General features: G+C 52.6%; 3 protein-coding genes across 6 annotated transcripts; 1 reads left to right on the top strand and 2 right to left on the bottom strand.

Moving 5' to 3' along the window:
- The first annotated feature begins 2736 nt into the window (after positions 1-2736).
- Positions 2737-9465, top strand: LOC119090697 (reticulophagy regulator 3). 3 transcript variants are annotated; one of them, XM_037213546.1, is made up of 7 exons: positions 2737-2794; positions 3904-4125; positions 4840-4998; positions 5545-5650; positions 5983-6178; positions 6717-6830; positions 8479-9465. In XM_037213546.1, the coding sequence occupies exons 2-7, from the start codon at positions 3914-3916 to the stop codon at positions 8859-8861; spliced, it is 1170 nt and encodes a 389-aa protein (XP_037069441.1). In that variant the 5' UTR covers positions 2737-2794; positions 3904-3913; the 3' UTR covers positions 8862-9465. The 3 variants fall into 3 exon arrangements, with proteins under 3 accessions (XP_037069441.1, XP_037069443.1, XP_037069442.1); XM_037213548.1 differs by having other exon boundaries at positions 2748-2764; XM_037213547.1 differs by lacking the exon at positions 2737-2794 and adding an exon at positions 3024-3045.
- A 2045-nt stretch (positions 9466-11510) lies between these two features.
- LOC119090556 (uncharacterized) lies at positions 11511-19382 on the bottom strand. Of its 2 annotated transcripts, none has more exons than XM_037213377.1 (3): positions 19290-19382; positions 12713-13668; positions 11511-12016 (listed from the first exon to the last, which is right to left on the bottom strand). In XM_037213377.1, exons 1-2 carry the CDS (start codon positions 19323-19325, stop codon positions 12724-12726), a joined length of 981 nt encoding a protein of 326 aa, XP_037069272.1. In that variant the 5' UTR covers positions 19326-19382; the 3' UTR covers positions 11511-12016; positions 12713-12723. The 2 variants fall into 2 exon arrangements, with proteins under 2 accessions (XP_037069272.1, XP_037069271.1); XM_037213376.1 differs by lacking the exon at positions 19290-19382 and adding an exon at positions 15154-15623.
- A 1321-nt stretch (positions 19383-20703) lies between these two features.
- On the bottom strand, positions 20704-23403 carry LOC119114969 (uncharacterized). The gene is made up of 4 exons (XM_037239023.1): positions 23147-23403; positions 21864-22206; positions 21218-21539; positions 20704-21091 (listed from the first exon to the last, which is right to left on the bottom strand). Exons 2-4 carry the CDS (start codon positions 22185-22187, stop codon positions 20895-20897), a joined length of 843 nt encoding a protein of 280 aa, XP_037094918.1. The 5' UTR covers positions 22188-22206; positions 23147-23403; the 3' UTR covers positions 20704-20894.
- Positions 23404-23983: the final 580 nt, after the last annotated feature.

Raw genomic sequence — 23983 nt, 5'->3', positions numbered from 1 at the left:
ATGCCTTGATTCAAACGAATACCCTGACTTTAAAGGGGGAATGCCACATTTCGTTTTGCTTTTCACCTATTGTCGAATCACACACGTACGATTTGATCACTAATACCAGTTTTCCAGAAGTCTTTCAGCATAGCTCAGAATTTCGATCTTGAGCAGCCGCCTCTGGAAGCGAAATCTCGTCGGACTCGCTGCTCACCACTATTAAAGTGGCACATTTCATTTGCAGTGTTTTTTCCACATGTGTGTTCTGTAATATTTACTAAAAACCGATTTGTCAAAATGTTTGTGTAATAAATGCTACGAAAGCTTGAAATGCTTTGTTTGGGCCAAAACGCATGCGAACATGAAGCCATTATCCTGCGAATTCTATGGAACGTTATACTTTTGTCTTTAATTTCTCCCCTATGGCGCAATCATAGGGGAGAGTCATAGGCGTAGGAACGTTTCAAAAAGTGTGTGTGTGTGTGTGTGTGTGTGTGTGTGTGTGTGTGTGTGTGTGTGTGTGTGTGTGTGTGTGTGTGTGTGTGTGTGTGTGTGTGTGTGTGTGTGTGTGTGTGTTTGTGTGTGTATGTGTGTGTGTTGGGGGGGGGGGGGAGAACAGGCTCATGGTATCATTTGGGGCTTAAGTCTCCCATTCGGCCCTTCATCTTCGGTCCCGAGGGGCTCTTCGGGCCGCTGTTCAGGCCGCTCTTCGGGCCCGCCTTAGTCACGGCTCTTGGCGTCTGGTGGCATTTCGTCGACACAGGACCCCCCCCCCCCCCCCCCCGTTAGGCACTGGTGGCCCTTGACCGAAGTCCTCGTTCTTTTAGGGACCCCGATCAATGGAAATCGCGGGCTGGCCTTACTAGTGCTTGGGAAATGAGCCCCAGGCCCCAGACCGGCAGGGAGCCGACTTTTCCGTCTTGTGGTCTGGCCGAAATAGAGGCCCGCGCCGTCCCACGAGGTCCGAGTCACCTACTGATGCAAGAGGCCCTCTGACTGACCGAAGTCACAGCCGTACTGGCACGGACCGTCTTTATTGTGACCTACAACCAGTCTCCCGGGACCTCTGGTCCTTTCAGCCCTCCAATCGGGCCCCTGATCTCGGGTCCTGAGGGACCTTTCGGCCCCTCTTCGGCTCTCCTCAAACAAAGCCCGTGACGAACTCGGAACCACTTGTCGACACACGACCCTCTACTTGGCGCCTCTGACTGAAACAGGGGGCCTGATCAGTGCTTCAGGGACCCAAACCAGTGCAAATCGTAGGCCCCGACCTTGTTCCTGTTTGGTAAAGGGGCCCCCAAGGTGCAGACCGACACGGAGCCAACTGTTTGGCGTTGGTGGTCTCTGGCCCACATATATGCCCGCACGGTTTCAGGGGCTCTCAGTCGTTGCGAGATGCCCTCAGACTGATATTTCTAGTGACGGCCCCGCGGTCAGGTCAGGTCAGGTCACAGACTGGGATCCTTCAAAGGACCCAGAGGCCCTTATGTCCTCCAACCGGGATCATGGTCGTCGGTTTCGGTAGGCCCCCGGACCGCTCCTCGGGTCTCACTGAATGCTGCCCTTGGTGGACTCCGGGCCCCTCGCCATCACAGCCCCGACCAGCGTACATCACTGGCCCGGCTTTGTCGCTGCTTGGGAAGCGGGCCTTCAGGTCCATACGGAGCTAACTGTGCGGTACCAGTGGTGCGTGACCGCCATATAGGCCCTTACCGACTCAGGAAGTCCCCGATCAGCGCATAGTGCCCTCTGGCTGGCCTCTGGGGCCCGCTCCACAAGCCGGGGCCCCTGAAGAAGACTCCCGCCCAGCCGTTTGCGCCCTTAGGCTCTCCAATTGTGTCCTTAATCATCGGTGTCGGTGGGCCCTCTAGGCCCTCTTTGGGTCTCCTCGAACACTACTTCTGGCCGACTCACGGTCGCTTGCCAACACAGAACCCCTGTTACGCACTGTGCGCCCATGACAGAGGCTGGGACCTCAACCTATGTAAATTGTCGTACCTGACTTTGTGCCTGCTGGGAAATAGGTCAACCGGTCCATGTCGACACATCGCCGACGGTGCGTTGCTGATGGTGCCTGACCCACACATAGACCCTTGTCGACTCACGGGGCGCCGGATCGGCGCAAAAGGCCCTGTGGCTAGCATTGGAGTGTTGGGCCCTGCGGATCAGGGCCTCTAAATACGATCTTTGGTTGGCCTCTCGGGCCCTCAAACTGGGCCCTTAATCGTCGATCCCGAAGGGCCCTTGGGGCCCTCGGAACCTAACAGGGGCACGCGCCCACTGCCTTTTACCCCCTGCCTGCGCCACTGCCTGGGCAGCGCATTCCAGCAATGGTAGGCCCAGGCTGCGTCCCCCTCCCCCAGGGTGTCACACCCCGTCCCCAGCAGGCAGCTGCAGACCCGGGCGCAGTGGGCAGCACCAAACCCAACCCCCTGGCCTTAATACCCCCCAACCCCATTTGCTCCCACTTGCCGCGTTCCCCATCACCAATAGCTGTTCACGAGTTGCAGCCTGTGACGTCAGAGGTAGGTGCGTCACAACAGTTCCTACAGCCTGGAGGATAGCCGCCTACGTATAACGTAGATACTTGCAACGTAGTAAATGGCAACTCAAGCAGGTGCTTTATCAATGGGAAGAGCAGCCCTTGCGGCCTTGGACGTTACGTGACTACCAGCGACAGTTTTCCACTGACGTCACTTTGCGATCGCTTCTAGCAAAATGGACAGATGACCAGTCCGGCGCACGGGATAAAGTGTGTTGTTCGTGGTCGACCGTGGGAGAGGTTGTTGTGTAACGTGCTTGGCGGCTGCAGGTATTTGGGGGAAAGAATGCTGGTTATGTGTGAGGTGCCACGAGACGAATCGGTTTAACATATTTGGCACACTTTCTATAAAAAAGATATTCAGCTGCATGTAAACATCAGGCACTTCACGAGCGTGCCTGCCCTTCCCCATGTTGATCTGGTGACTGGTCCTCACAACGTTTGTTTACGTCCGCAATGCGTTTTCTGGAATGACGCATGACGTGATGGGACAATGTTGTTTTGAACACAATGCTTAACCTGTGTGTTTTGACCACGTTTTATGCCCATGGCTGTGATGCAGCTCAAGTATAGCTATTTGATGACACAAAGTAGAAATGGAGATTGCTTATCATCAAAATTGAGGTCATGGTCAATTGATTTGCATACATTTGGAGCCAACTAGATTGTATAAGTTTATCATTACTGCATCCTCAAGCCTGTTACATTTTTGACCAGACACAATGAGCTGTGATATTCTACACATGCTGCAAAACACAACTGAAATAACATTGTAGGTTAGGCAGTGTGTGTTATGCATCCAGTACATCATTTGACTTGATGTCTTGCTGACATGTTCAGAAAGTACCATCACTGTTTTTCTTCTAAAAAGATTACCTTAGGAGCTGACTCTGATCTACAAATATTGCACATGAGCACTGTTGTGTACTTCACAAGTACCTGGCAGCACTGTCATGAAAGTCAAGATCACAAGACGGCCAAACCAAAATATCAGAAATTAGTGTTCACAGTAAACTTGCATTTTGCTGAATGTTTGGCAATGTTTGCACCTTTGCTGTCCCCATGATATTGGAAAGATGCATAAACCACAAAAAAGAAAAGATAAGCATGCAGTGCAGCATGTTCAAACTGCCTCAACCAAAGGCCTGGCCACTGATGCTGTGTTTGGGCCACAGGTGGCATAGCCTTATTCAAAATATCAAGCATTGACAGCATGAATAATTTATCTGTTTGCAAATCTGAGACATTTTACAACATACATGTGATGTGTGATGTGATGTGTAACCATGAGGTCATTGATGTTCTATTCTGTTAGTCATTTTGTGATGCAGCATCTCAGGATACCCCAGCAATGACCTTGTTATACTGATGTCTTTCAGGGACTGAATCATGGAATCAGTGAAAAGCTTCTTTTGGAGATGGAACCCATTTTCAAAGTCACACTGCAAGGAAACAAAAAGTGAAGTCCATAGCACAGAAGATCCAGTTGCTGCTACAATTTCAACAGCTGAATCTTCCTTGGTCAGCCTGCAGAAGATTGCAGTGTGGGAGAGTCCCATCAACAGTATGCTGGCTGTCATTGGGCTCAATGCAGTCTGCTGGTGAGTTCTTTGCAACCACTTTTGGGATGGCAGGATGCATGCACAAGAAATGGGACAGAGTGGGTGCTGGGAGTTGGTTTGTGGCTCATGCACACCTGATGGGAAGAATGTTTGCTGCATGATAATGTACAGAATGACTTGACTTCAAAGGGGTTTAGCTCATCCTTGTTTTGTGGCATTCCTTTGCTTGTGGGGGCACATGGTGCTAATGCATTTTCAGCTAATTGCAATTTAGATGGTGTCCAAGGGGGAAATTTTGTGTTACATTCTTATAGGCCTGCTAGTTTAGATGGGAAATGTTAAAGAAAACTTCAAAGTATCAGAAGATACAACAAATATTTAGTGTGAAAGGTAACAACTGGTATGCTCATGTGGCATAAAAACAAACCAGATTTTCCACCATTCTTCCATGTGTACTCATGCATGGCCAGATATGCTACAGGGCCATGCAATTTCATGTGGATGCATGCACAAAAATGCATGCACTTATCACTAAACCACTCAGCCTCCTGTTTGCTACCTTTTCCGTAAAATGTTGCATGTTGTTACCGTCCATGCATGTGCCATCTTGCAAATTCCAAACATTGTTGATCCCACATGCCCATTACCTTTTTGACACACAAATCTCAATGTCAACTTGTCTGAGCCCACTGATGTGTGAGAAGCTGTTGTCTGCTGCAGTGTCACAACTGACTTCGTGTCCGCCCCATCCAGGCTAATATCGACATACCAGCTGCGCGTGGTGTTTGTGGTGGCGGCCGTCGCCCTGCTGCGCCTGCTGCGCACCGAGTGGCGCGAGCGCATCTGGCCCGAGATCCGCGTGCCGCCGCCCGTGGCCGAGGACCCGGAGCCGTGGACGGACGTGGGCGTCAGGTGCGGGCCGCGCCGCGGGCTCAGCCGGCCTGGTAGCAGGCTCCCGGCCTGATCTGCCGCTGGTCGCTGCCTGCCTGGTGCGCCCAGTTCGGAGAGAGTCATGGCTGTCCCCGATCTTCTCCGCCGGCGCTCTTGCAGCGGTGGGCTTCGGCAGCGCGCCGAAGCTAACCACATGACTTCAGCCGCGGCCGGCCCTCACATCTGAACCCCAGCCAAGCCCCTCTCAGTAGCGCCAGCGCGTGCGTTTAGCCCCCTCTCCTGCCCCGCGTGGCGTTGCTATCTGCGGGGAGAGCGGGCAGGTACGGTCCGTTTATAGTGATTCGAACACAGACGGCTCCGCCATGACGAGCATGGGGCGATGCTCTGAGGAGTGGTGGTGTATTAGTGCACCACAGTCCCCGATCTGTCATTGGAACTGCTGGCCAGACTCTGAGTGTCCCAGGCTGTCCCACGTGCCATGGCGTGTTTGTCTGTTGTCGCGCCGCGTCGCCCCGCCCGCCCCGCGCCGCCGCACACTAATAGTGCGCCACCTGCCCCGCCGGACAGCGTGCTGAGCGCGCCGGAGATGATCGAGTACGTGCGCCGACTGCGCGCCGCGTCCGCCTCACTTCGCGCCAGTCTCGCCGAGATGCGGGCCTCCACACCCTTCATGGTGAGCAGCGCCGCTGAGCCCCGAGGAGTGGGGCAGTGGGTCGTGGTGACGTTACTGGCGGGTTTACTGCGTCGCTTCTAAGGCGGCGGCGCTAGGTCTCCTCGTGGTCTGCAGTTGCCTCTCACACTCGGCGTCGTTTCGTGACCTGTATGTCGGCGCCTTGGGTGTGTTCCACCGAGGACAGCTGGTAAACTACAGATACATGGGAGGTGGTTCGGTTCTGCGCGACGCTGATCGATCACGCGCACGCCCGTCTGATGACCATCGGCGCACCCTGCGCTCGTGTACGCGCCGACGTTGTCGTTGAGTGGCGCGCGCTGCCACTGCCGCAGTTCTTCCTGCTTGTGAACTCGGCCTGGGCGCTGCTGTACTGGCTGAGCCGGTGCGTATCTGGCGCCACGCTGGCGCACGTGCTGCCGACGCTGGCGCTGACGGTGCCGGGCGCGCTGCTCCACCTGGTGCCGGCCGCCGGCTGGGTGCGGCTCCGGCAGCTGCTCACCGACGGACGCCGCACCGTCGCCAACTCCGGTAGGCGCGCTCTGGTGACCGCCAGCTGACCCGTCCACGGTCAACAGCCGATCAGCAGGGACCGATCAGTGGCTTTGCTATTATCGCTCGTTGCACGCAGAAGTGCGCCGATGTTGGATTACAATGGTTCGGCAAACGGAAAAGTCGTCTGATGCGCAGAAGAGAGCTGCGTTTAGTGCGCAGAAACAAACCGCATAAACTCCTTTTGATGTGACATTTGGTTTTGCGGGGATATTTTTATGCATTACAATAGCTGACACATTTTGGTCTTGATAAGGATCCATGGCAGGTGATCCCGCCATACGTACATACTAGCAGTGTTTGCATTGTGACGAGCTTAAGTTCGTGGTGTGACGGCCGATGACAAACCAACGGCTCAGTCCATAGTTACGATCGAGTGCAGGTCGCGAAGGTGCCAGTGGTTCAGTTGTTGGGAGCTGTTGGTGTTACGCTGCGTGCTCGACGGTGGACCTCTGGGCGATCGTCTAGAGATGCTTTGTTATCCTCGATGCGTTGACGTTTGTTCTCCACCGGCCAGGCTTGCTTCAGGATGAAGACTGCGAGCGAGATTTCGTGCCAGAAGCCTCCCCGGAGACGCAAGCATACCTGGACGTCATGGCCGATATCATCAATGGACGGGAACCGTCGCCAGGTACGACAGGGTCAAATGGGAGCCGTCGCCAGGTACGACAGGGCAGACGGGAGCCGTCGCCAGGTACGACAGGGTCAAATGGGAGCCGTCATCAGGTACGACAGGGCAGACGGGAGCCGTCGCCAGGTACGACACGGTCAAATGGGAACCGTCAGCCGTCAGCTACGACAGGGTCAGACGGGAGCCGTCACCAGATAGGACAGGATCAGACGGGAGCCGTTGCCAGGTAGGACAGGGCAGACGGGAGCCGTTACCAGGTAGGACAGGGTCAGACGGGAGCCTTCACCAGGTAGGGCAGGGCCAGACGGGAGCCGTCACCATGTAGGACAGGGTCAGACGGGAGCCGTCACCAAGTAGGACAGGGCAGACGGGAGCCGTTACCAGGTAATACAGGGTCAGACAGAGGCGGTCACCAGGTACGGCGGGGTCAGATGGGGGCTGTTCACGGGGTACGACAGGCTCAGATGGCGGTAAGGGTTGGAAGGCATCGGCGGGAATTTGTGAGGTTAAAAAGTCGACTGAGGGAAAAGGCTAGTCTGTTTGGGATAGTCATATTTTACGAACGCCATGGATGTGTTTGGCTGTAGAAAGATAACTAAATGTCGAACACAATTTAGTTGCGTGAGGATAAATGGAACGGGCTTTGCTAAGGAACTTGAAGAAGTTGTGTGCTCCGTTTGATAAGGTTTTCAATAATAAAATGTAAATGGTTCGGCGGAACGGCAGCATAGGGTCTTTTTACGTCTCCAACCGGTCATAACCACTAAGACCCAACAATGTCGTACCCAGTATGTTTCTTTCCCTACATGGCCATTTTAGACGAAAGTGTCCGTTGTGAGCCATCCTTGCTGAAATGTTTGGTCCCAACCTTTTGAATGGATAATTTCTGCCATAGGCACCCAGCTAAGACGTGCGTGCCACGTGGGCACTGACACTGCCACCCGATCGTGAAATCCCGGTTCAGCGGCAGAATTTTGGCCGCGGAAGCTTAACGTGCCACGATGTGTGGCGCGGTCCGCTCTGCTCTCTGATGTCGCCAGACCCTTAAGCGAGGTTGCTTCCACCATCCGCAGGCCACCCCAGTCTGGAGTAAATAGCGGCCTCCTAAAGCGACTCGAACCCACCCCTCAATGGATGGTTGAATCGGAAACCAGGCGTTCTAGCGAACTGAGCTTTAGGAATGGACGTCTTCGGAGCTCAAAAGGGCTATTTTTTATCCGTGGCTCACTTTAGGGGCGAAGTTCTTTTTTCGATGTTTGAGACCCGTTTCGATAGGGAAGTGTCCGCCTTAATCATTTCAGGGTATGAGCACTACAGGCGCCTTTCGCTGCACAAAAAGGAATGGGGTCTTGGACCTCTAGTGCTAGAGCCATATGGCTCCCGGACCATTAGCTCGCCCTGCTAGCCAGCTGGTGCACCGCGAGTATAGTGTGCAAGTGCCTAAATATCGATGTACGGCCCAACTGGTTATTCGCCCCTATTAACAGCCCGCAGGGTGTGCGCGCACGCGTGTGTGCATGTGTAAATTTTCTCTTTTTTTCACCATGAGTTGTTCATTTGGTGTTTGCCTCTGGTCTATCATGTTGCTGGTCACGATATAAAAGTTGACGTTAGATTCGCACTAGCGTCGCTGTTTTGTTGTCATTAGATGTCCACGAAGTCGCTGCCTTTTCCGCGGGCCTGGCAGCCGCCCCTGGCTATGACGAGGAAAGCGACGACGACGCTCTGCTGGCGCCATCCGTGGAGCGCAGTGCCGAGCTGGACTTCCGCGGCCTGCCGCTGACTGAACGGGGTGCAGACGCGGACGCCACCCCGGCGGCGGCGGCGGCGGGCGGTTGGCAAGCCGACTGGAGCGGCGCCGGCGAGACGGCGGCGGCGTTGGGCCGGGCCGCCCTCAGCTCGGCCGCCGCCGCCTGCGGCCGGGCGGCGCAGCTGGTGACGGCCGTCCAGCCGCCGCCGCCGGGCGACGACAGCGACTCCGACTTCGAACTGATCGGCGACGAGGAGGCGCTGGGTGCAGAGGGCCACTAGCGGCCGCCAGCCCCGCTCTTCGGCACCACGGTGACGTGGTGATGGACGGTCCGCACTGACACAAGGCCGGACTCGGCTGGAGACCGAGTGCCGGGAGAAAGACAATTGGTTTGTCGCCATGAGGCGCATGCCTGTTTGCACATAGGGAAGTTGCGCTGTGACACTTGTGCTACTACAATCACGGTTTTGATAGAGATGCCGGTAGTGTAGGATAGGCGCGCGAGCTATCTTGGAGCAGTATAGTGCCTGGTAGCAGTGGAGTTGTGTATTTTGTGCTGATAGATGGTTTGACTGGCCCCCAGGTGCGAGAAAGGAAGGCATCGTTTGGCATTTATTTTGAACTTTGTGTGGTACACTGTACAGTGTGTTCCCGGACGTCTAATAAGAGTCGATATTTTTGTTTGTACACCACGGTGTAGTGCTCTGCGTGTTCCTCGATAATGTGTTGCCAGCTTACTTGTGGAAGATGGCGGGAATCTGCTGGGGCGGGAGTGCCCATGCGATGTGAATTTGAAGCGTGCTGCCACTGGATGCGCCGCTGGTTGTGAGACCTTTTCTTGTCGCATATTGCTTCAAATAAAAACGTCTGAAGGACAAATGTACAATCGAGTCTGGACTGCGTAAGCTAAGTTAATTTTGTTTCCTGTTCCATGCATTTTTTTCAGGTTTAGAATTCACAGCGCTGATCGTATAGGCACAGCACGTATCAATGCAAGCGAATCTACGTTCGGGGTGTAACCATTGATACTTTCAATATCAATGCATGCACCCAGTCTGGCGAACAATCTTATTCAGGATGTCTGCACATGTAGGCAAACTGGCAATTTAAGCAACGTACGTGTGCGTAGTGTCAATAGAGGTTAGCATATGCTGGGCGATTTCCGTTCTGATTTTTGAACGATGGGCTCATGTCTTAAATTTTAGTTCCATCTGTTTGAAAGGCGGATTCTGACTCAGAGCATTGGCCGAGAGGGGCGCTGCGCATACCATGAGTCCAAGTTGTCCGTCCAGATTCGCGGACAACGTTGCCTTCTCCCGCGCACAGGTGTCGCTGGGGAACGCATCGACTAGCCGTTGGAATCAGCGCACCCCCGCGCTCTAGTACACCCTCAACAACTGCGCATCAGCGCGCCCCTACGCCCTAGTACACCCTCAACAATTGCGCGTCAGCGCGGCCCTGCCGCAGCAGCAGCTGTGACAGGGCCGCGCTGACCAGCCGGTAAAATCAGCGCACCCTCACGCTCTAGTACACCTTCAACAATTGCGCATCAGCGCGCCCCCACGCTCCAGTACACCTTCAACAATGGCGATCAGCGCGCCCCCCACGCTCCAGTACACCTTCAACAATTGCGCGTCAGGCGCGGCCCTGTCGCAGCAGGAGCTGCGACCGGGCCGCGCTGACCGGCCGGTGGAATCAGCAAGCCCCCACGCTCTAGTACACCTCCAACAAGTGCGCAGCAGCGCGGTCCTGTCGCAGCAGCAGCTGCGGGGACCCTATCCCTGCACGGCTATGAGCGGCGCAATGCTGGGACTGATATCCTCATTCAGTGCCGTAGCTGCTCGCGTATCTCGCAGCGCAAACATTTGCGGACGCCGGGTGCTCCGAAGCACCGTCCTGCAGGACATTCGACGGGAACCCAGCCTCGTCCCTTGCCAAGGCGGCCATCCTTCAGACTGGTGCCTCAATGATGACCATTCCGCACCGTCAATCACCCTGTTTTACGGGGCTCGTTTGATTCCGATTCGTTCAAAAGGAGAGAGGTGCCTGCAACCTACGGGCCTGAAAACGAAAGGCTGGAGGCCTATGTCGCACAGCGGTCACGTGCAATACCACAATCATGCAGTGTGGGTGTAACAACCGACATCGTTTTCCGGGAGACTGCGCGTTATCAAGCCAACCGTGGCGAGAAACCCGTGGCTGCCAGCTCTGCTGGGCTCTCTCCTTCGCAAGTCACCGCAGCGTGCCGAAGAATGCATCAGGCGTGGGCGGATCGGGCAAGGTAACAGCGATCTCGCTCGCACCGCCCGACACGAGCACTTCGCAATACGGATGGCCAGTTCAGGACACCTCGGCGGAAACACGCCCGAGAGCTGGCTTTCCGTGGAACGCTGCGGCTGGTCAGCACCGTCCTTCCTCCTCGCGCTGCGCATGCTGCGACGCGGAAACGTTCTCGTCACTGGAGCGCGGTCTGCACTGAACCAGGGCAGCGCGGCTCCTACCATTCGGAGAGGCGTCGGGACCACGCGTGGGGTGGCACAGTGCGCGGGTCTCGGCCACTCTATTGGCCTAGTGGACCGCCCGAGTGCTGGGCAGGTGAATGGATGCTGTAGTCTGGTCGCGGGCGCCCCATGCGGTTAGCGACGTGGTCGGCGGGCCCATTCCCATGGAGTGCTGCGTGGTTCGGGACCCGCTCCGGTGTAATGCGTTTTCCCTGAGCACGACGGTGTTAAGTGTTGTGCCCAGACCTCCAGGACAGGGAACGCCTGCAGGGAGTCGAGACCGCAGTTCAGCAGCTGGGGCTCGGCCGAAGCGCCGGAACACACCAGGATGTCACAGATGCCGGCTTCTTTGAGCCTTTCGAGCGAGCTGGGTGACGGCTTGTCGCGTTTTGGCCGGCCGCCTTAAACCATTACTGAAGAAAGCCACGCTGGAGTTATAGGTCAATGTTCATGAAAATCAGCTTACATCGTCCTCTCAGGGTTGAACGCAAACAACTTCTTATGGCTCCGCAAAAAGGCTAACTAACCACCTGTCACAGTCAGACACAGGTACACACACGCACTCTTTGAAACGGCGGCGCTGAGATAATGTGCTCACTGTCACAGGTCCATCACACCTAGAGCGTTCGAACTACATCTTGGCAACGAATATGTCTTGCACCATAGCGGCCACATGCAGCAGGGCTATCACCTGAACTGAGTACTGGTGCAGAAGTCCAACGCGTTACTGATACATCGCACAAACCACGGAATTTCATGGTGGCAATGTGCCGGGTTTATCGGGGGGTGCCATCCCATGCCGCGCGGCGCGTCGGCCTCTGGCGAGGAGAGGGCGCGCCGGATCGCCTCCTGCCCGCTGGCGTCCGTCCCGGCCGGTCGGCTCCAACAGCAGCCCCAGCCGAAACTCGGGTCTGCGGGACGTCGTCTGACAGCACCTGGGGGTCGGCGGCAGGTACAGGGTCCGTGGTGCGGCCGAAAGAATTTCATAGCAACGAAAGTCCATTACGGGTTTCCCTACAAGATCACCTGACATTTAGCCTTGTGTGAGAAACACAGTATCGACGAAAACTAAGCGATATTTGAAGTACTTGATTGGCAGCAAAAGTATGCCAGTCATACAAACCGCATGCTTTACGTCTTCTTAGTAAGATGGAGGCCAGTTTGGCCGAATTGCTTGGATTCTGGTTGACGCTGGTGTCTAAGATTGGGAGGTCACATATTTCTTTGCTGTTGTAAAACTCGGAGGGCTGAATGGCAAGCTGCCAGTGCTCGAGTGGTCAAATGCTTTGATGTGCACGTGAGAAACCACCGCACGCGTGGCAATAGACGAAAATGTTCTTTGTGAACGTCATGTACCTCCCACAGACAACTACGGAAGAATGCGTGTCATGGCCCAGTGACCTCAGAACACCCGAAGTGCCATCGGTGACACTCAGAGTAGCATTACAACATGACAAGTTCATAGAAGTAGCCCTCTCATATTCCGTATCTGCAAAGAGAAGTTAACAGGACGAAGGAAACGCAATTCAATCTTGCAAGCCAAGTATCTGTCAACAGCTCTTAATGGTGATGACTGGTGGGCAGCATTATAGCATGGATACTTTGGCCCGCTCCACCCTGAATACAATTACCTTGTGCTTGGCTATCTCACAGGATAGGCATCCTGTATTGCTTCGATGAAGCCACGCCATTCTCTTCCTCGATGGCGCTCACACCACATGAACTCGTCGAGATAGCTTGGGACCAGACTGAGCTTCTTTGAGTTCCTTATCCGCAGGAAAGTTTTCAGGCGGCTAAAATAACACTTGATGGTATTGCTCATGACCACGTCTGGCGCACTGAAAGTCAGGTTCTTACTCGCGATGACGTTTTTGATGGCTCCACTTTCAAGAGCCGGGCACTCGCCGTAATTTTTCAGGTACACGTTACTTCCCTCCTCCACTTGTCCAATGATTTTAGACATGCCCTCCTCTCGTGATGAATCAATCATGAACAGCAATATGCCCACCTTCGCCTCTACATCATAGATCCCTGTCACCCAACACTTCTCATTGCTTTGAGCCCGTCCATATTTTTCTGCTGCTGTAAGCACTGTTTCGTCGACCACCACAGGCTTCCCAGGACCTCCTAAGCCCTTTTTCATCAGCTTGTACTCTAGATCCCTAGACATGATGTCCCGAAGCGTCTGCACAAAGTTGGCAAGACCGGGAGCTGACGGACAACCCGACATCATTTCCCTTATCTTGCTCTCATTGCATTTTCGCACATACAGGAATGCTGCCTTCAGCAGCCCTAATGCAGTCAAATGCGTGCCCTCGAAAAAGCTATTCTTGAACAAGCTCAGCGTTTTTCTGCACGTGCGGCAACGCCAGAGCATTCCCAGCTTTTTCGCCTTTGTGCTTTTCCCCTCCACCATACGCTCTTTGCGACAGCAGCGAGGGCCGGATGTGCGTGCCAGCTTACTTCTCCTCAGCAACGGCATCACGCCGCCTTCACGCTCCGTTTGAACCTCAAGGCGAACCAACTCCTCAAAGGTTTTTACATCTTGAATGAGCGGAGCCTCGTCCACTTCGGCCACAACTGCAACCTGCAAGGTCAAAAACATTCAATGTTGCTGCTGGTCTTAAGGCCACGACGTTTCTGCCAGTCTTTTCAAGCAGACCAAACTGGTTGGCACAAACTGCTTGCGGAAAGAATAGAAACTGACAAAGTTCACAGAGCAAAAATGATTTCAGCTCTATACAAATAACTGAAAACAGGTAACCATTTTAGGTACAGCTAAAAAGTATGCTGGTTCAGCACAGCAGAGTTACCCTAGGCACGACCACGGGCACAACCAGAGCCTTGGCAAAGGGGGGGGGGGGTGCACAGGGTTGACAAAGGGCCCCCTGATGGACTCACCCCAAAAATCACCAGATATGGCACATTTGTTAATGAAGGTACGTTTTTCTTGGATATTATATATATATATATATATATATATATATATATATATATATATATATATACATGTGCACATGTGTGTGTGTGTGTGTGTGTGTGTGTGTGGTGTGTGTGTGTGTGTGTGCGTGCGTGCGTGCGTGCGTGCGTGCGTGCGTGCGTGCGTGCGTGCGTGCGTGCGTGCGTGTGCGCGTGTGCGTGTGTGTGTGTGTGTGTGTGTGTGTGTGTGTGTGTGTGTGTGCGTGTGCGTGTGTGCGTGTGTGTGTGTGTGTGTGTGTATACACATACTGAACATGCACGCTCACATATCTTAGCATTCAAAACCTCGGCGCCAGGCATTGCAGCCTCCCCAGGCCACGCAGACCCAGCCTCGCGGCCAACACTAGGCCGCGGCCAACAGCCGGGCGAAAATGATGACACATTTAAAAGAAGACCCTTGAACGCTTTTGGGCACCAAATCGCACGTTTAGAGATATTCCAGGCGCATGTCTGACCTACGCGGTTTATAGATTCATGGCAATAGCGTATTGATATTTACAGCACCGCAAAGTGGTGCATCTCTGCTTTCCGTGTTGCTGTTACTATTAATCTGTCCACAGGACAGCCTCAAAGGTGGACATACAAATGGCCTAGGGCAATCTTTGAGCTGTACAACATATTGCGAAACAAATTCCGAAACATTATTTTACGATGGTTATTGTCGCGCGCACGGCTGCCGCCGCTTGGCGTTACTTGCAGTGGCCAACGCCGTTCGGCTTCACGAAAACTGTAACCCAAGCCATCGCTACCCTTGTTCCCCGAGATTACAGGCGTCACTGGGGGATTATGACGCACTCAGCTGCTGGGGCTATATGGCGTCGCCACTCTCTCACCCTGGCGGGAAGGGCAGGCGCCGCGGGGAATCAACACCCGTACCTGTGGTTTCCCAGACGTGCAGCGGTTAACGCACGCGCGTTAACCACTGGTTGACGTGGTTAACCGGCGGGCAGGCTCAAAGCTTTTCATGTATTTGTTTCACTAGTCGATTCTACAAAATAATGAACATTGTCAGGGAAACAGGGGATGACCTTGTCCGTTTTGAACTCATTACGACTCACTCCATTCAACACTAGTGAGATCCCGTACCTCTTACCGGTAAATGGCCCTCTTGAGCACAAGACCACCGGACACATTGTTGTACACGGTCAATGGCTGAAGGGCCATTCTGTCCAACCGCGGTGTGTTTCTCGGCCGTCATTCTGGTGACGCGGGGCGGCACACCGTGGGCGATCTAGAGGCCCTTCGAGGGATCTATCGTATCACATTGGTTCGCTTCCTGACGTGGGGGGCCTTCCGACCAGCGCAGTTGACCCTGGATCGACGCATGAACCGTTATTAACGCTACAACATCCCTGCCCGTCGCAGGTGGTAATATAATTGGCACATAGACTCCAGTAGGGCCTAACAGGCCCATGCTGGAATGGGGTTAGAGGGCACACCGTTCGGTACTGGAGACCCTGACCGGCACAGGAGTCTTATGTTGCCTCAATGTGAGCCAACCTTACAAGTTCGCATGTTTCCTTCAGTTGTCAGAGGGTCCCGACCACGCAAGAGACTCCCTGTCATTCGGGCTCCCGTCCCCGTTCCTGTCAAACAAATCTTCCCATAATCGACCCGAGGCCCTGTTGACACAGATTGTCTTGTTACGTAATGCGGGCCCCCGAACGATAAAGACCGACCAATGTAAAGCGCGGGCCCGGCCTCGTCCCTGCCTGGAAAATAGGCCCCCAGAGCTCAGACTAACACGAAGCCGACTGTTCGTTGTTCGTGATCTCTGGCCGAAATAGACGAATACTCTGTCTCAGGGCTCCTATCGGCGCAAGAAACCATCTTGCTCACATTTGAGGTCACGACCCTATGAGTGGGCGTCCTTGATGTGACCTGTGGCCAGCCTTTCGGACCCTTCAGCCATGCCAATGAGCCATTGATCTTTGGTCTCGAGAGACCATTCGCCCCCCCCCCCCCCCCCCTTCCCACTCCCTCAACCACCACTCCGACTTGGGGCCAATTACGGCCAAAGGACCCCTGTTAGGCACTGTGGCCTCTAACCAATATGGGAGCCCCTCATCGTGTCACGAGCCCCGAGCACTGTAAACCGCGGAGCCCGGCCTCGTTTCTGCTGGGAAATGGGTCTCAATGGATCAGACGTATATGGAGCCGACTGGTCGGTGATCGGTGGTCGGTGGTCTCTGACCGATTTAGATACACACACTGTCCCAAGGGTTCCTGAAACGGCACATGGGGACCCCCGACTGATATTTAAGGTCCCTGTCCCTACGGTCCGCGGTTTTTTATGTCACCTACAGCAAGTTCTTGGGGCTCTTGTGCCCTCCGACCGGGTCTTTGATCGTCGGTTCCGGTGTGCCGCCCGAGTCCCTCTTCGGGCCTCATCGAATGCTTCCCTCAGTCAGCCCGGGGTCCGTACAAGCACAGGACGCTCCGTTAGGCGTTGTGTCCCCCTGACAGATACAAGGTCCCTGACCAATGTAAATCACTGGCCCCGGCTTTATAGCTGATTGGGAAGTGGGACTCCAGGCCCATACCGAAACGGAGCGACTGTGCGATACTGGTGGCTCCTGACCGACATATAGGCCTATATCGACTCAGGGGACCCCCGATCGGCGCAAAGCGCACTCTGACCGTTATTTCGCGGTGCGTCTTCGCACGCCCGGGCTCCGACTAGCCCTCCATGCCCTTAGATCCTTCAATCGCGCCCCTGATCGTCGGACCTGGTGGGCCTTCTAAGCTTTTCGGCCTCCTCGAGCACTGCCTCTGGCCAACCCAGGACCCCAGACAACACAGGGCCCCTGATAGGCACTGTGGAACCCCAAGCGATGTAAATCGCTGGCTCATACTTCGTCCCTGCTTGGGAAATTGGCCCCTATGCCCATTCCGCCACCGAGCCGATTGCGCGTTACTGGTGGTGTCTGGCGGAAATATAGACATTTATCGACTCAATGGGCCTCTGATCAGCACACAGGGCCCTCTGGCTGGCATTGGATTGCCGGGCCCTGCGGGTCGCGGCCCCTGAATGGGACCTCCGGCCGGCATCTTGGACCCTTCAGGCTCTCGAATCAGACTCTTGTTTATGAGGTTTTGAGGGGCCCTTTGGATCCCTTGGAACCCAAGGGGACACATTCCCTCTGCACCCCCTTCCCCCCCTCCTACCTACATGTACACTTAAGACCACTACACTACACACACTACATGCACTACATAAGATACATCTAACTCTGTATACCAAGATCTGCTCTTCAATCACCTACAACTATACACAGTTTGGTGGGACAGACTTTCATAAATTATTGTGAAAAAACCCTCAATGGTTCAAATTACCCCAGCATGTGCTAAGCAAACAAAGGCCTATAACACGCTTGGCGAAGTCGTGGCTGTCAGTGATTTTGCTGGTCATTATTCCTATGCCCTATGTTCTGCAAAATGTCATCCAAGGGTGGCATCAGAATATCTTCCAGTATGCTGTTCACCCATTCATGGCCTACTGGGTTTGTGAAGATGGAATGATGCAACACAAAGGTTAATGCAGGCATCTACTTATATCAAACACAGTGTAATACTTGTTACATGTTTACATGACATTTGGGAGACATTACAAGATGATCCATGGTTTGTGAAAATATCTTTCATTGATGGCTGTGAGGGACAATGCAAAAACTTAATTTTGTACACTTTGTTAACCTTGTACAGTAAGCATTTAAAAAAATAATACCTGCATCCTTAATTATCATTTTTGCTTAGGAAAGAAAACAAAGCAGATATTATCTATAAAACATAAAAGTTTAAAATGTATAATGCACAAAGTTAAAATAATGACCTTTGACCAAGGTCAAAAGGTCAGATATTTCTAACCTACACTAAGTGGATTTTCTTACTCAGTTTCACTGCACAAATATTTAAGTTTAAGCCTTAAGCTTCCAGCACAGTGAGTGATCTTCCTTTTGGCAGATCGAACATTATGTCAGATAGTGAATCCATATTGTATTTGGCAGATTCTATAAAGTATCTGAAAACCCCAGACATCACATTTCTGTAAAACCTGAAACATATCTATGTTATATCACCCTGATGGTGCTGCACAAGGAGAAGCTGGGAAACCATGCAAGTTAGCACATTGTTATTAAGCTGTTAAGCCTCTAGTGTTTCACACTAGACAAAAATATAGAAAACCAGTAACAAAAACTATAGATGCTTCTACTCTTATGGATTAATGTTATATGGTTCCTATGGTGACCCACAACATGACTCAAGTCTAGCTTTCATGGTGGTGCTGCTGGGCTCATAACATAAATATAACTGACTGGATGACAGGACAGACCAGCATTTATGTTTAAAATCTGGCCAGGTCCTGAATCTTATGGCTTAAAGCATTTAAACTTATTCCCAATCTGTTATAACTATTAATATGCATTATTAAGATATAAATATTATACTATCATGCTACTTATGTTTTTGAAATCTACAGACAACATAGCAGCATGCATGACACTCCTGTGCAGGCATGCACTTTTCCTAACACTGAGACAAACAAAGCTTTATGGAACCCACACACTTCAGTTATCAGTAAATGTACCAGACATTTATAAATACAATATGGGCATTCCACAACCTCTCTGTGCCACATATCATCATGAAATAACATTTTTGGTCATACATTTTCTCATCCCCCCCCCAGCCAATGTATGTTCCTATGTATAAATATTTGCTTGACAGTTGTCAGCTGATTTTGCAATGATAAAGCAGCAGGATGCCATAGAATATAAGGTCAGAGGTCTACTTCATCCTTTCACACACACACACACACACACACACACACACACACACACACACACACACACACAAGCACACATATGCATATATAAACTGTAATATGTATGATATAACCCCCTATTTGCATTTCCTAACCTCCCAGCTATAAAGATGAGATCAACGATATTTGGTGTGCAAGATGAGCTGTCTATTGCACATAGAGGTTTCTGTTTCACGTGTTCTAATTCTGACCTGGCCATAACATTACCTACGGATATACACGTGCTGAATATCTCTCACATCAGCAAAGATATTCACAACTAGTCGTCAGTGTCACCCAAGAGATGTTGATACGGCTAATCATAGTACAATATTGCATTCATCACAGATCGTAGCACTTTTGCACGTGTAGGCCACATAGATCCCATATCCCATATAAATAAACAATAAGTCGCCAGACTTCACCTGGCCCCCGCTGTTAGACACAACTACTTCTGCCATTTCGTCCGCCAATATCAGGTGGAGCCATGAAACTAACAAGCGACATGGCCCCGTTCAAGGCGAAATATACCAGGTTAAACCGTCCCGAAACGCGTTTCTCAGCAAGGACCTCTATTTGACGTCACCGGGGCACTACTTTAACGCTGAGACGGCCACGCGCGTAATAAAGGCCGTGAGCGATCGCACGGAATATAGCACGTTTGGTAGGTGGAATGATTCGTAAGGTCAAAATAAATATGAATAAATGAAGAAACTTGGCAGTTACACGTGGTTTTGAATGCGTTTCAAGAAACGAGGCGGTAATATGGGACCCAGGAAGGAAGCTTATCGAGGACGAACCGCCGCGTCTTACGCCAAAGAAGCGCGTAACGTAAGGACTTATCCATGTTTTCGGAAGCATCAGATGAACTCAGAACTGCACCCTCGGGTTATCAGTTTATTTGCCACCTAACGGGGTACCTACTCCCAAGCAAATACATGGAACTTCTGAACCCCAGTCGGCATTTGGATTGGGCTTCGGTTCGGCAGATCACCCGACAGGACAAAATGGTCGCATCGATGTAGCCTATGACGGTGTACCGGAGCGAGTGCGGGCGTATCTCCCGCCTTCCTGGCTGAAATATCTTAGAGGAGCAGTCAGGTATAGCAGCACAAGAAGCATGTAAGGTGCCCCAAGCTCCTCAGCAGGGTCCAGTTGATAACAAGCTAACTGTGTCGTCGATGCGGCAAAATATGAGACAAGCATATGACGTTCATAAACGTGTCATAGATCCCGACACGACGCATAGGGAGAATGTGCTGCGACATTGACAGAATGGGTAAAATGCAGCAACTGAAAAACGAGCATTTTGTGTTTTGTGGTGGCCAAGTTTGCAAAGAAAACATCAAGGGCGGCGGCTTCTCGCTTTCCCCTCTTTGTTGGGCGAGGGCGACTCGACGGCTTTGGTCATGTACACCCGGACCGCATATAAAGTAAGAGTAGGATGAACGATGTAATCGAAGGCACTAACCATTAAAATGTACTTAAACATCGCAAGGCCCGCCGCACCGTCGTACCACCGCTGGTGGTGGGAGTGACTCATCACATGACTGAGTGTATTGCCTGATGCAATTTTTCTTGCTCCAAATGCGTTGTCGGTACCGTCAAGAGACGAGGGCAGATGGCAAGTCACCATGCTCGGTCCGCGCCTGTTTGTGCCATCGGCGGCTATCTCTTTCGTATTTGACACAGATTTGCAAACACGATCTTTCTTGTGGAGACATGAGCACCAAATGCCACTGCGTCGCAATATCTCACAAAAATTGTAGTGGAGGACGTCAAAACGAACGTGCTACCGGAGAGCTGCAACTCATCGCCGCGAGGGAAAAGGGTGGAAATATAATTAGATTTCGTGTATTTCATGATACGTGGGTCTAAGTTACCAAAAAAATGATACCTTGACGCTAGCATTTGGCTCTTTGGCTAAAACTACACAAAATCGACATGTTTACTGATACACAAAGGAACCTACACGTCGAAAGTCAGAAGTGGCGTTACAGAGAATCATGACCTTAATCGGCCGTCAGTTGTCAACTGTGCAGGCGGACGGCGTCGCCCTTGCTGAACGCCTGGCCACAAGTGGCGCACTCTGCCGCCTTCGGTAGACGCAGTAGGCAGGCGCGGCAGACGGCGTGCTTGCACGGTAACGAGTAGAGCGTCGTGGCGGCGCCGCAACGGCAGGCGGGCGCCGGCGCCGGCGGCGGCCGCGGCTGGAACGACGCCAGCCCTGAGAGGGCAGCTCGCAGTGCCAGGTCAAGGTCGCCGGCCGCCGTGGCGCCGCTCAGTCCGCCGCCGCCGCCGGCGCGCGGGTCGTAGCTGGCCGGTCGGGAGGGCGGCGAGGCCGGCCGCTTACGGGCGCGTCCCACCGTCCGGCCGACGGCGGCCAGCTCAGCTGACTTGTCGGCGTGCTCGAACAGGAAATGGTCGATGCGCGCCTTGAGTGCGGCGTCCGGCACCGGCCGCGAGCCGGCGCCGAACGGCACCCCCGAGAACGGGTCACCAGGCGGCCGACCCCAGGCGGCTTCGGCGCGCTCATGGCGCTCTAGCGTCGCCTGGTCGACCGTGTGACCCGACGGCAGCACCATCGGTAACAGCATCACCTCACACGTGATAGGGTCTACGAACTCTTCCGGCGGCCTCGGCCCGAGCCGCTCCAGCAGGACGCGCGCCGCCTCCACCCGCTTCGCCGCCTGCTGCCCCGGGTCCGCGGCAGGCGGTGGCGGCGACGGCCTGGATGTCCCGATTGAGCCCGCGCCGGCAGCGCTGCGGGATCGCCTTTCCCGCAGCACCGCCCGCAGCGCCGAGTGGTTGGGTTCTGCCGGCACCGCCCACACACTGAGACTACTCAGGCAGAGTGCGCTGGGGCCGCGTGCGCGTGTCAACGTCACGCGCAGCTGCGAGACGCGCCGCAGTGCCGCCCGGTCGCGGCAGGAGAGCGGCAGCGGCGGCACGGCCGGCGCCGGGCCGGGCCGGGCCGCTGACCGATCAACAAATGCCACCTCGTGCGGCGGCGGCTCGCCGTGTCGCTCCCAGAGTGAGCCGACCGGCAGCCAAGCGTTGCCCTCGCTGGCAGCCACCAGCAGCTGAACGCCAGTGGTCTGCTGCTGGCGGAGGCGTAGACCGAGCCGCACCTGGCGAAGCACCACAGGACAGCAGAAGCGCAGTGTCAGGCTGACTGGCGGCCGCACAAAGCCAGCTGCCAGGAAGCCACAGTCGTCGTCCACTAGCAGGTTAGATGGTTCAAACCCATCGCTGCATGCTGAGCTGGATGTTATCTCCAGGCAGAGGCCAACTGAGCAGAAGTCTAGCACTTCAGACCCCATCTGGTGGCAAGAGCTGGCCCTGCAACATTTTAGGAAATTATAATCATAAATTTTACATTACTGGTGTGCGGAAGGGGTGAAAAACTTGGAGTAGAGTGTCAGATCATGCATTCTGCCAGGTTGCAGTTGATAATTTAAATACCTTAAGTATCAAATGTCTCATCTGTTATGTGTTGAGCTTCTTTTCTTAAGTATGCAATTATAATTCATAAGCATATTTAAACATGTTTCAAAATTTTACTCATTAACAGGACTTTTTCACATTTAAATGTAATGAAGCAGGCATTATATATGATGAAAAAGGTTCAATAACTGGTACACTTTTAAGTTATTTAAGCTCTCCTGCCATGACCGAGCAGCCTCCTTAAGTAAAAGGGGCTGCTCTAGACAACATAATCTCTCTTAGTAAATATACTCAGCAAAACTTAATTGTTTGATTATGTCATCACACCTTGTGCAACAATGATTGAGAGCCAATTGACTAACATTATACCTGAAAATCATGCTCATGAGTGCCAGCTATTACAGACACAACAATTTTATTGGTATTGGCCTTAATTTCTACATAGCTGATGGAATAACTGGATTTGAATTATTTGAATATGGTTTTGTGGATGCTTTGGTGACCTTGAAACAGTTTGCCTGGAATGGGCTGCACATATTCATGGGTATAGTGCAGAAACTAGAAGGTTTACATCTTAAGAAGGAAGGGGCTTAGAATTACAAAAAATAACTTTCAACATGACTATTTCATTTCAAAACCACACACAAAAATGGAACAATTCCTTTAAATCAGGTCACTAGAGGTCAATATACATGATCATGACTTGGACCAAAGCACACAATGATTACAAGCTACACCACATAAAATCAATTGGATCACACATGACCTGCAGACACTCATTCCATATGAGTCTGAATGTAAGTGTCTCACCCTTAGTGAAAATGTAGCTACTTACTAGCACTGGTACCATGAACATACAGAAGTTAATTCTGGCTGTGGCGATATGCACAAGCAATACCATACTATTCCTGTGAGAAAATCGGACATAGACTACAACAATCGGACATGGATATTACGGGCAATCTGACACAGATAACAGCTGGAAAACACTTTTTCGGCCTTGGAGAGGTCACACGGTTCAAAAACTACATATTCAAGCCCAACCACTGATCTTTCATGAGTGCTTTCATTGGACCTGACCGGCCCTGCCACACCAAGACACGAGAAAAGTGACAGCAGCTAATGCGTATGTATTTACTTGTTTGGCTCCACCATAAATGTTGCAGCTGCGCCATTAAAGCCATCCCAATCTTTAACTATCATAAATAACTTTGGTAGTTTTCAAGGTATATTACAGAATTATTCCGCCGGTTTTACCTATTGAAATGCACGATATGCTTTTATCTATTTAAGACGCGTGTATCTGAAACCGTCAGCATCATATGAAAATGTATTGTATTGATATTATATCTCATTGTGAGTGATGCTCCTAGGCGTGCTCGAATGACCATGCGAGGAATTCCGATTTCCAAATGTTCAGCGCGAAAGCGCGTGGTGGGGGCATTGCGAGGTGCAGGGCATACGCGTAAATGAGGTATATCATTTCATCATTTCATTCTCTCCATGTTTGTAATTTGTCAGAATTCCTGGTTTTAAGCGGTCCGCAAGCCTGTTATTGGTGCTTGGATCGTGGATCGATGGGTGTCCCGGTCTCTTTTGATATGGCCCGTAGGGGGGGGGGGGGGGGGTACAAATGCTTGACGTCAGGCTCTAAGCTCCATCTGGAAGTGAT

This window comes from Pollicipes pollicipes, unplaced genomic scaffold (genome assembly GCF_011947565.3).
Source record: "Pollicipes pollicipes isolate AB1234 unplaced genomic scaffold, Ppol_2.1 Scaffold_3087;HRSCAF=3621_pilon_pilon_pilon, whole genome shotgun sequence".
In the NCBI taxonomy this organism is placed as follows: Eukaryota; Metazoa; Arthropoda; class Thecostraca; order Pollicipedomorpha; family Pollicipedidae; genus Pollicipes; species Pollicipes pollicipes.
The sequence above is the reverse complement of the archived record's forward strand: the minus strand, read 5'-3'. Positions and strand labels throughout refer to the sequence as shown.

Bases quoted from the DNA above. Each gene is read 5' to 3' on its own strand.
- LOC119090697 (XM_037213546.1), top strand. From the start codon at position 3,914: ATGGAATCAGTGAAAAGCTTCTTTTGGAGATGGAACCCATTTTCAAAG. The intron at 4,999-5,544 runs GTGCGGGCCGCG...CCCGCCGGACAG, and splicing joins TGGACGGACGTGGGCGTCAG to CGTGCTGAGCGCGCCGGAGA. The intron at 6,831-8,478 runs GTACGACAGGGT...TGTTGTCATTAG, and splicing joins TGGACGGGAACCGTCGCCAG to ATGTCCACGAAGTCGCTGCC.
- LOC119090556 (XM_037213376.1), bottom strand. From the start codon at position 15,258: ATGACGGCCGAGAAACACACCGCGGTTGGACAGAATGGCCCTTCAGCC. The intron at 13,669-15,153 runs GTAAGAGGTACG...TTGACCTTGCAG, and splicing joins CTCAAGAGGGCCATTTACCG to GTTGCAGTTGTGGCCGAAGT.
- LOC119114969 (XM_037239023.1), bottom strand. From the start codon at position 22,187: ATGGGGTCTGAAGTGCTAGACTTCTGCTCAGTTGGCCTCTGCCTGGAG. The intron at 21,540-21,863 runs GTGGCATTTGTT...GCGAAGCGGGTG, and splicing joins GCGAGCCGCCGCCGCACGAG to GAGGCGGCGCGCGTCCTGCT. The intron at 21,092-21,217 runs GTAAGCGGCCGG...CTGCCCTCTCAG, and splicing joins CCGGACGGTGGGACGCGCCC to GGCTGGCGTCGTTCCAGCCG.